Genomic DNA, 12362 nt, shown 5'->3' on the forward strand with positions numbered 1-12362 from the left:
TGTTCCTTGGGGCAGCGTGCCAAATTCAGTAACTCGAGAGCTTTCAGCATAATGGCCAAAACACGTTCAAGGCTATAATATAAAAATGTTATTTTTCTAATGGCAGTTCTGTGACATCCCTTTCAGCTGGCCAGATTGCTGTTTTTCAGCAGCAACTCCTCTGTGCCCATTCTGTCAAGTGACCTTTTATCAACCAGCCTCTTGCAAGGGGGAAGCAGCAGTAAGTGCAGGCTGCCATGCCATTTCTCCTAAAAGCCTGTTGCACATTTTTCAGAATTTCATCAACTTATGAGTTGTGAGAAATAAACTGGAAACAAACAGCATCATAAAATTTCCCTGACTTTCCCTAACTTCTGCACATACCAAGTTATTTTAAAGTAACAGCTTTGTCCTTTAGAATTCACATTCTCCCTGACAAGCTTGTAAACACAGCCACAGCAGTCTCCAAAAGGAAACCTCTGAGCAGGGTGTGCAAAGCTGCCTTTGCTGTCACTGGACCAAAAAAAGACTTTCATTAGCACAGTGCCAAAACCCCTTTAGGCCCATTGGTCAAAATGTCAAGTACTTGGAGGTTCCTGGAGTTTAGTGTTTTTCTTTTGTAGGTCACCTTCTTATAAAAGATACAGATCATTTAATATAGCACTTGAAAACAGCTTTACACAACTGGTCATGGGTGTCTGCTTGCTGGCACTCATTAAAAACAAGCACTAACATTCAAAACTCATTTAGCAAATAGTCCCAGGACAAAGTCACATTCTGCAGCAGCCTTGCTAGAACACTCTGATTAGAACTAGCTCCCTCCTTAAATATCTTCAGGTGAAAAGGGTCTGCTGAATCTCTGAGCTGATTTTCTGATTTTCTACTGATTTTCTGTCAAAGCTCAGTATCTGACAAGGGCCCAGGGCCTCAATGCCACCATGTGCTCAGCAGTAGTTTGGGGGAGGGCCTGTAGAAATTGTTTCTACTGCAGAAGAGCCTCATGTGCCATTTTCTGCTCCTCTGCCATTGTTAATCCTGACAAGAGAAAAAGAAAACAAGCATGCTGGGCTTATGGAAAAAGAAATGCTCTGTTACAAAAATAAACAAAGAGAGATTGAAAGGGTACTGCTGAACTTAACAGCAGAGTCTATCAATCTGAAACAGTTGGAGGAAGATGCAAGTTAACCCAGCAGTACAACACTATTTTTTTCTCTTATATCACTGTAAAAGGTTGACACACCCCCCCACTGCTGCCCAAATCAGGCAGATAGGATCTCCAGGAGAACAAAGGCAAAACCCATGGAATCTAACCCCTGTGCAGGAAAACTGTTGTGCCAGTGAATTATAAACAGAACTACTCCCTCCCTCTCCTAGTTTCAACACCCAGCACAGCAAGCAATGGTTACAAAACCTGCTGACAGGCAGCAAACCCTGAGCAGCAACACTTGCCCTCCCCAAGCACAGAAACACTGCCCAGCTGAATCCAGCTGCAACTCCACAACCATCACCCAGGACAAATTCCTTGGTGCTTCAGAGAGAGTTTTCTGGGAGACAGAGCAGACATGGAGAGTGGCCATTTCCTACACGTTCCCAGCCTCCTGGGCACTGCCCATGCATGGCTGACTGGATCACCAGTTTGCCTTTTCTGCAGAATTTCAAGCTCTGACAGTCTGTTCATAACCCAGGCACATCAATGAGCGAGGGAGGCACCAGTGGGGCCTGGAAACCATCTCCATAAACGTGTCCCATTGCCTTCATACTGTCTAAGTGGGAAATACTTGGAGATACTCTGCTCTGTCTATCCAAAAATGCTTTTCTGTAGGAAAAAAATTTATTCAAGCACTTACTTCAGTGACTAGCAGTATGAGTAAAATTCACATTACTTCCAGTTCTTAGAACAGCAAGTGAAGGAGAAATGCAGATGTTAAGATCTTTTGATCTGAAGCAAAATGTCAACTCATATGCTTTCAAAGAATTAACATTTCTTCCCAAGACGTACAAAAATGAAGGAATGGAAGAGGTGATAAAGAAATCTACAGAACAACAACATTTGAACACAATCAGCTTTAAAACAAGAGGAAATGTGCTTTGGTGGAAACTCAAACTTGATTTTACCAGGTCTCTTCCAATCACACTTTACCAAAAAATCCTGCAATGCAATGGAGGAAGAAGACAAATAGAGAAGCAAATGCCAAGATTTCAATCATAACCCCAAAGAACCAATAGAAAAATGCCAGACTGAAAAGAAAGCTGAATTGTTTGAAACTTGCAAGTAGATTTGCAAAGGATGAAATTTCACCCAATCAGAATTTACAAATATTTCCCCTAGAAAACTATTCTTAAGACTCAAATGTCTCTCTTTGACCTTCAAGACTTTGCCTGTCTTTTTCACTCAGCTGGCATGCACCAGGAGTCAAGTAGACAATTCCATTTATTTACATGGAGCAAATAAATGCAGTATCAAAAAAGTCTGTCTGTAGTCTGCTTTTGTAGGTAATACATAAACACTTCTCTAACAGAAAAGGCTTTAAGTTCTGTGATTCAAGTTAAAAGCCTTGAGTCATTTGCTCACCCTAAATTACTCTAAAAATTCTCTTTTGTACCTGAAATTCTGTTACATCCTTCTGCCTTCCTCCTTCAAGCCACTTTGGTATTTATGCTCTAGAAAGATTCCTGTAAGTACATGGAAATATCATGAAATTTGTCAGAGGTCAACCAAGTTCTCCCTTCAAAGCCCACACTCCCTGAAAAGCAACCCAGAGGAGTATTTACCCAAATTCCTTCTGCCCATTCAGACAACTCGGGCTACACAAACCTCCCCCCAGAACCTTACTGTAGGTTATCAAACACTTCAAAGCAACAGCTCTCCACCTTATGGGCACATTTCGGTGCCTCACAGGCCAACTGCACAACAGCTCAACTTCATGGAAGATGAAAGGAATCATCATCCAAGCACGGGGAAAACCCATGATTGGAACAAAGGCACAGAAAATGGTTCTGTTGTTTACCTCCTGTCACTGGCAGGTTAAAGTACAAAGGGAAAGAATCAAGCACGGGGTTTCAGGGCTGCATAAAGAGCCCATTCATCACATGGTAAGAAGTCACATGCATTTGATTGTGTCAGCTTAACAAAGTCACAGTAGGAGAGATTTCTCTAGGAACTATCACTGCTGGAATTACAAAGGCAGTTAAGACACAGAAACTCTAGGACAGGAGAAAGGATGCTGTCCCAAAGGCAAGGAAAATCCTGGATGCTACAGGAGGGAAGCACCTGCTGAAAAATGCCTTATCAGCACATACTGGAAACCAGGAAAAGGAAAAGAAGTTTAAACTGCTGAAGGAATGAGAAGAATTATGCAGCTTTTGCTTGATGCTTTTCTCATCATCAAATGCTTATTATGCAGACAAATGGTTACTAGTGGTCCAAGCCACAGAAGGCTCACCACTCACCTGCCACTACACTGATTTCACATTTAAAGACAGCAAGATGTGTATCTAGTCCTTGAAACTGGTACTGGGAAGACAGGATAATCTATGGACATATTTGCACTCCAGGAGAGAACAGAGAGTTATGGAATAAAATACAGACTGAGAGGTTCAGGTATAAAAAGGGTATTGATGTCCTATGATTTGTATCTTCCCATAAAAATTGTTATAAAATTGGCAGATTAACAGGACTGGCAGAAGAATGCAGCTGTGTTACTATTATTTTGAATAAGCATGTTCTATGCTTAAGGCTAGTAATTCTTTGCTACATGTATCTACTGAATGCCACAATTTACAGAAAGTCCGATCTTTCATTTTTAGTTCACAGCTATGCAACCTCTCAGGTAGGTGCCAGGGTCAAAAGCCTCAGAAAAAAAAAAAACTTTTAGGAGAAAATCTTATTTCTTAATATCATCTTCATTTTCTTAGCAAAAAAAAAAAGCTTTATTACTTATGAGGACCAATATTTTGGTCCATCAAAATTATAAGTACATGGTATACAATGCAAGCTGTGAGGAAGATTGAAATTAATTCTGAACAACATAATGACATGCTTCCATGCCTCCCTCCTTAGAAAAGGCTATTAAAATAATTCATCAAAAATTCATCAACTACTACCTCTTAAGAGCTCAGACTGTTTCCTTCTACAAGTGGAGCAGGAAGTGGATATACAAGTAGGGAAAGGAATCTTGTATAGGAGAGTTCGGAGAAGATTTTATGTAATAGGTAATAGGAGGCACTGGGAAAATAAACAATGCCATATTATCACAGGATAAAAATATACATCTTTTTACACTAACACCTCAAGTCCTAAGCCCAGTACAATTTAGAACACATCTTTACTATGATAAAAGCTTTTCCTAAGTAGAAGCATTTACAAGAATATTAAATGACAACAGTGGTTCTACCATCAAGACACGACACAGCCCTCACTGCCTTCCCTCACCCAACATGGAATTGTTGCCACCAGCCCCATCGTGGCTGCATTCAGAGTGGGCACTACCTGAGACCTTTGAAAGGCTATGTTTAGCTTGGGTGCCACCTAGCCAAGAACAAAATCCTTGTATTACTGTTATCTGAGCATGAATCTCTTCCAGACCAGAGGAAAATGAACTAGAAGTCAGGCTAATGAACTACTACATGTTGCTTTGCTGAGACAGATGCACAGAGCCAGAATGCACAGCAGAGCAAAGAGGGAATCCAAGCTGACATTTGAGCAACAGCTGTGCTGAGGCTTACACAAGGCAGAGGAAGATGTATAGCATAATGTTTTTTCCAGATCATCTGGAACACTGCAGAATATCACATAATAAAGGCCATTTGGCAAGCCAATATTGGCACTTTTGACAGCAAAATGTTTTGGGATGATCCATTAGAAGCATCAATTATTCAGCCTTTTAAGACAAAAAACAATTTAAGGACATCACACTAACAAACCCAAGATATCACTGAGGACTGGAATAAAAGGACGAAAAAAAATTTTTTAAAGCACAAGGCCATATATGGCAGAGAAAGTGATGCAGATTAAGATGTAACAGCAAGACCCAAATGGCAAAAACAAACTTCTGTGACAGCACCTCAGGAGACTAGGAAAGAGAAATCAAACACGAGAAAGCCAAACATTTGTAGTGAGCCAAAATGAAAAAAACCACAAACATTTGTTGTATGGATGAAAGAAAAAAAAATCAAAAAGACAACATGTGCTACAAATGCCTGAAAGAGAGGAGGAAAATATTTCAACTGTTTCATTGCCAAAATGTTAGAATTTTGATTCAGCCAGATAATTTCTGTTTAGCTAAGCAATGTACAGAAAGAACTAAAGCACATAATCAATTATGGACTTTTACCTTGGGTGTTCCATCCACAGGCTACAGGTAACTCATTATTCAACCAGGAAAGTCAGAGACAAGAATGAAAACAGCCTTCAAAGCAGATGATCCCAACACACCAACAGATAAACATGTAAATTCAAAATATCTGCTAGCACAATTCAACTTTTCTTTTTCTAACCATTTTTTCCAAGACTTTGCCCCTTAAACCCATGTTCCACACCCTTCTACAAAATGGAAAAAGACTCTGGGTGTTTCCCTCATCAGGATACTGAGAATGTTCTAGAGAAGTTATTGCAGTACAACTGTGAGTGCACTGGCTTGGCTTACTAGACATGAATAGCAATCCTGACTTCTCATTACAAGAATGCTTGGAACTCAATTCTGTAAGGGCTCCAACTCATCAAGCTGAGAAGGCAAATACCAGTTCTCATGTCAGCTGATCCATGGGCCCTGCAAACACCCAGAACTTGTGGCAAATGCAATTACAGCCACAGCCCAACACACATTAAGTAGCACCAGCATGTTTTTGCTGCTGGCTAAAACCACACAGTTGCTGTGACTGAGTTGATACAGTAAACTCATTAATCCATGATAAACTGGATAGTGAGCCTCAGATGAATGCCTCTTCCACTTAACTATGCTGATATCCATCTGAATATATCCTCGGAGAAGCATTAATTACAGTTCTGGAAATCTCTAACCAGAAGGTACTTTTCTCCAGTGCTTGGACTGTATCTTTGTAGAACACCTAATAAAGCTGAGGATTTCTTTCTGCATGTTGTGGCTGCTAAGATTTATAAAGGTTCATGCACCAAAAACTTGCAGACATTGACACTGGCTCAGAAAATCTGTGAGCCAACAACTGCTGAAGATTGGGAGAATGTCCTAGGAAGTAACACAAGGGGCTTCCCCATCCTTTTGCTCTGCCTTGTGAGTCTGTTACTGGCTACTGTCTGAGATAAGATATCATGCACTGTTCAGTCTAATTACAGCAAGAATGCTTGCAAACAGATTTTTCTGTCCTAATCATCAAAAAGATACCAATCAGCCAAGGTTCTGATTACATGCAGCCAGAGCCAATACTTCTCCTTTCACTTACAATTAATTGAAAATTACAGAACAAATATCTTTTTGTATGAGCAGCATTTCAGCAGAACACAAACCAATACAAGTCCCATTTCTTTGAGGACAAAATAAAAACATAAAAGCTGGTAAAACTAGTTATGCCTAGTCTTGTCACCCAAGTTCCCATACATTTATTCAACTGAATACTTCTGGAATCTTCCTGGTTTTATTACAGTTATTTAGCAGGTAATAAAAGGTTGCAGGCTCATGGTCCAAAAGTTAGATTACAACACTGAAGTGCTTAGGTCAAAACTCATTTTTCCTAGAAAACCTAACAGGTAATCAGTCATATGACTTACATTTTCCTGGTCAGAAGACAGTGGTGTCTCCACTAGAAGAAGGCTCTCTTGAGAGCTGTCCTCTTCAAAGGCTGCCTGTGTGGTTGCAGGGTCAGACATGTGTCCTTTTCTGAGCCGCAGACCTGGCTCTGCAGAACCGGCATTATCGAGTTCCGTTGGTTCGTTCATGAGATGCTGGAGGCCTTCTCAAATATTCTCTTTCCTCTTGGTTCAGTTTGGCTGATTATGTCTTGGCTCTGAAAGAAAAAAATCATTTGTGTAACTCAACTGAAGTTAAAAAGAGGAATGCAGAAGTTGGCTGGAAGAAGAGCTTGCTTACAAGCTACCAAACAGCTATGACAACTGCTTTTATATGTGCCCAAAATCCCACAGGATCAATTACACACATTTCTACACTGCTGGGTAATGAATTCTCATCCTGAGACCACTAACAGTTTCATACCCTTCTGTTTAACACAAGTTAAACACAACTTTGAAAGGTGACAGAAAGTGAGCTTCAAAAAGCAGTAAATCTACAAAACCACAGTCAACTTCTATGAATTATTTCTACAAAATTGCAAGCAGCAGGCTGTTAATATTATTTAGAAATACACTACTTATCACAGGTACTCTATAATTACTGTATTTTTGCAGGTATGAAGCTCATACCCAAGCTCAATCATCCAGACTAGGTTTCACCAAACTAGGACATGAAGTACTAGTAATAGCAATCAAGCAAAGCTCAAGCAGAGCTCAAGCAGCAACTAATTTTAGACAAACTGCAAGGAGGGCAGTAGTACACGGTGTGATTATGCTTCCCTTGCTTAAATTAACATGGTCACAATCACTGCAAGGAATGGGTTTGTATCTTTACTTGTGCAAGGAATTAGAGCAGACAAATTTACACATTGTTCATTCCATCAGAGCAATCAAAAACAGGTAAATCCCCCAGAAAACAATAGCCCATGGTTCCTACTCAGAGAAGTAACTGTCTTCTACACTTACATCCTTGCAAAAAGGATTCAGGGTAAATTTAACTCAAAATGCTAAAGATTTGGTCAAATTTACAGAAAATTGATGACAACTGTTAATCTTAGCCCTCATCAAGAGTATTTTTGGTTACCCATTTGTTTTGTACACCCCTGTGTGGTGCCACTTCAGCAGCCAGTTCAGAGAGACCTGTTAGACAGTGGCAGCCTCGGGAAGCACCATCTCCAGAGAACTCTGCAGTCTGAGTGCCAGAAAGCATCAGAATGTATTATGAGAGTGAAGCCACAGCTGAGGCTTCAGAATCACTCTGAATGACAATCTGTTCTTTTTGCACTAATCACCTGGTGTCATTACAGCAGCACCTAAGTGCTCTGATGTGACTAACACACAACATTAAGACAACCCATCTAACAAGTTTTAACTTGCCAGTATGCATAATTCAATTGGAATTTTACTGCCCAATAAAACATGCTGAAATTTGTCATAATGTAGGAGGGAAAATTAAAAATATAAGATGGGGAATTGATATTGGCAGTTTTGTAATAAAATGTCACCTCCAAAAAGCCAATAAATAATGTATTCTGTCCTTACAGGAACTCATTTCATTTACATATGATCACTGCAAGATAATTCTCAGCTCTGACAAATGGGCTATAGTTAATTTTGCTGCAGCAGTTTGTAATATTATATCCCCTCAGCTGCCTGGCAATCCTCAGAGGAGAGAGCTGCTAATGAGCAGGTAACAGACTCTGCAGAACTAAATGATACCTCAAGTTGTCCGAGTTCAGTATGGCACAGTGCTTTAATCACCCAGGATGGTAAGGTGACAATGTGACAGCAGAGCAGATGGCATCCCCACCTTCCTGCCACCTTCACTGCAGGGTCAGCAACCTCCATCTGAGATGCAACAGCTAAAATGGCCACAGCTGTTTACTTGGTAAACACAAGAGCCACAGGAGAATTAAGAGGAGGTTTAGCAACATTACACAGGAAGCTCAGTGAAGGAGTTGAGCAAGAAGATTTTAAGAGCAGGAACAAATATTCAGGAAGCCACAGAACTGAAATCTTAACTGGTTTTCTCATATTTCAAGCAGCCAATTCACAATTCTATTTTTATGCAAGAAACATGAAGACATAATCACACTGCCATTTGGCAAAACTGATGTTAGAAAGAGTAAGCAACAACTACAGTTTGAAATTAAACTAATGGGCATCTTAATTTAAAAAGCAACCTATAAGAGACAATTTCAGTACAGTACTGTGCTGGTTTTGGCTGGGGCAATCATTACATTGATGGAGCCTTTCCTGATGGGATGGCTGAACACCTGCCTGCCCATGGGAAGTGGTGAAGGAATTCCTTGGTTTGCTTTGCTTGTATCCACAACTTTTGCTTCACTTATTGAACTGTCTTTATGTGAACCCACAGGTTCTCTCTTTTATGATTCTCTCTCCCACCCCACCGGGGCAGAGTGAGCAAGCAGCTGTGTGGGTCTTGGTTGCCCACTGGGGTTACACCACAATAAGTACACCGAACCAATCTGAAACTGTAGCTAAAACCAGCAAAATGCAAGTAAGCAGAGCAGGTGGTTATAAACAACAGTTACACACAGGCACACCCCCTGCCTCCTATTCCACACATTTCAAACAGGTAGTCAGTAGAAACAGCCCTAGTTAGTTCCACAGATTGGGCAATTTCATGAGACATTTAACCAGCAAGTTTTACTGGTTCTCCTTTCAGCCAGATTTAAGCAATAGCATTGCCACTGTGTGCTGCAGCACCGGCAATATTGCCTAATAGCTGTCCTTACATCACCTCTGTGACATTGTGAGAGCAGTGCTCCGGGACACAGCACAGCCACACAACAGGCTGAACCACATTTGGCCAAGATGCTTGCAAAAGGCTCTCCTAATAAAATAGATAGAGGAATGCCAATTTACATCAGGCCTTGAGGATTTACTTCACCAGCACTCACTGCCAAGTATTCACTAAGGTTAAAAATAAAAGATGCATTTCACCTCCAGAGAGTCAGATTTGCATTGAGCAGCAGAGCTGATCTTCAGAGCTCTGCAGAAATAGAAGCTGCTGTTTCTTGAAATGACAGTGAGATTGTTCAGTGAACTAAGATGTTTCCATGCAGGATCCTCACAGTGCTAAATACGCTTGCCCTAAATGAGCATGCAAAGGTAAGCAAGATAAAAGCTAATCCAAAAGAACCACTACTGGGTTTCACTTCTTTTAAAAAATGTACTCCTGACTGAATGGAACTGGAAGGTGCCAACACAGAAGTGCAAATAGCCTGAAGTATTTGTTCACAAATGAAAGAAGGCAGTGAAGATTATGAACAGAAAAGGCATAGGCAGTCTGAGTTCTATCATAAAGTTTCTATGACTCACAGCTCAGTGAAGGATGACCTTTTCCTAAGAAATGAGGAAGTACTCCTAAGTATAGCAGAATCTAACCAGGAGATGATGGTTGAACCATTGTGAGGATACTTACTGCCCCATTCTACCTAAGACTGCACAGTTCACAAAAACAAAAGCTAGAAAATGGAAAGCTATAGAACACTTGAGGTCTTGGAAAATACTGTTTTGTGTCTCATGAAGATTATCAATCTCATAAATGAAATCCTTCAACGTTTTTTGTAGCATGCAAATTAAAGGTTTCATTAAAATTAGCTTCCATTTAAAGAGGAAGTTGCCATGATGACTTAAAATCTACTTAATGACTGCATCCATAATATCAGCATGTAGATGAATCAGTGAGTTCCTGCTGTGCTTAAAATAAGCTGAGAAAAGCATCTACAGAGTTTGGTCTGTTGGGTTTTTTAATACAAAAAACTTCTAAATGCTCCATCAGCTTTTAGAAAGGACTTGGCAGTTTCATGCAAGCAGGGTTCTAAACACAGCCTAGAAACACAAAATGAGGCTTTAGTCAATTCAGTGTGCTGCTGCCTTGCCACAGCCCTAGGAGCAGCCTCAGCTGCTCCCTGCACCCCAGTCGAGCATCAGCCAGCCCCACAGGAGCACAGTCAGTGCCAGTCTGAGGCTCAGCCCTGCCATCTTTCCAAAGAGAACTAGAAGGCAGCATTATTTCAGCATCCACTGCAGCTGTGCAATGTCACAGGAGTCAACACCCACAACTACAGCATATCTGGGAGACTGCTTCACTCCTAAAGATGATAAGGAAAGACTAGTTAGCCAGACTTAAGCACCACAGGATAATGCCATTCTTCTCTGTACGACACTCCCTAGGGTAAGCACTGCAGCCCTTCCAAGCTCCCAGAACTCACCTGGCACAGGGACTGATTTACTGCCTCAGCTAAAGGATGACACATGGTAGTAAAACAAAGAAAACACATGAACAGTAGTGTTTGTAATTAAATTTAAAAGATCTGTCACTCCCTTTTGAGGATAAAACGGTCCTGGATGGTCAGACTACCTCCCACTACCCCTAAGCAAAGCAATCTCTCCAGTACTCCACTCTTGTCAGTATGTCAGTCACTCTTTCTTGTAAATAGCATGAGAATGATCCTCAGAAGGTATTTAATTCTAGCTGGTATTTGGAAGAAGAATTAAAATTGCTTCTCCCTACAATTCCCTCTCAACTGCCTTACAGGCAGAAACTTTCCTGCTCAGGTAGGCAATGGCATCCACTGCAGGCTCTTTCCTTGCTGATCCTCGCCCAAAGCAGCCATTAAAGCGGCATAAACAATGTATACACAGTGGGTGATTCCTCCTAAGATTAGCTCGTTCCCCCTAACAGACCTTAAGTTATCAGAAGAACAAAAGACTATAATGAAAATTTCAGGCTACACATTTCTCAGAACATTCATTAATGCTTAATATTTAATGAAGGGCTTGAGTGCCTGAAAAATCTTGTAAGGGAAGCTGTATCAATCTACAAACCGTGCCTTGCCTGTGTCCATGTGCCATGACAGCTACAAACATGCCAGTGGAGTGGCAAAGCTGATTGAAATAAGACTTCTAAGATGTTTAGGCAAGGCCTTAGGAACAGAATAGGCACAATTCCCTTCCCAGAACTGTCAGCACAGGTACAAATGGCAGAGCACTTCCACTACAACCCATGGATAGACTGATTGGGAAAAGAACACAGTCTGTTTTGTGCCTATGGAACAGTTGATTCTGGCTACCTTGAGTGAAATAAGGTATACTAACTGAAAAGCAGTTCTCTTGGAACATTGTATTTCTACTACTATCTTCTGGTTGTCACAAGTTGTCCCTCAATAATAGTATTCTAACACCAACTTGAAATAAGGGACTTTTTTTTTTTTTTTTTTGTTTTGTTTTGTTTTGTTTTGTTTAATTTAACAGTCTTGAGCTTTTTCAATTCAGGAGTTAAAACATCCACAGTTAACATTCCAAAGCTACAATCAAAAACAAAGCAAATAAGGGTTTGTATGAACGGGAGGGGAAGGAAATTCTCACAGAGGACTTTGTTTTCTCAATGTACCCTAAAGGAAAAGTACAAATCAGCCTGTAAAAATTCTTTGGAGGTCATCTTTAACAAAGAGGAACAATGAGGAAGTAATCCAACACCTCTTTTCTTGATGTAATTTCCCTAGATAAAGAGGCATCTACAAAACAAAGATTAGACTCCCGCAGAGGGTCAGTGGCCAAAAAGCTGTCTTTTTAACTTGTAAACTGTCACTGG

The 12362-nt window shown here is 40.6% G+C and overlaps 1 protein-coding gene across 2 annotated transcripts in view; it reads right to left on the reverse strand.

Moving 5' to 3' along the window:
- Nucleotides 1-12362, reverse strand: part of ADIPOR2 (adiponectin receptor 2) — a 44559-nt gene that overhangs the window by 15303 nt on the left and 16894 nt on the right. For both annotated transcript variants that reach the window (XM_030959617.1, XM_030959618.1), the window contains exon 2: nucleotides 6722-6957. In XM_030959617.1, coding sequence (XP_030815477.1) covers nucleotides 6722-6889 — 168 coding nt within the window. In that variant the 5' untranslated portion in view covers nucleotides 6890-6957. The remainder of the gene's footprint in view (nucleotides 1-6721; nucleotides 6958-12362) is intronic.

This window comes from Camarhynchus parvulus, chromosome 1A (assembly GCF_901933205.1).
Source record: "Camarhynchus parvulus chromosome 1A, STF_HiC, whole genome shotgun sequence".
Lineage (NCBI taxonomy): Eukaryota > Metazoa > Chordata > Aves > Passeriformes > Thraupidae > Camarhynchus > Camarhynchus parvulus.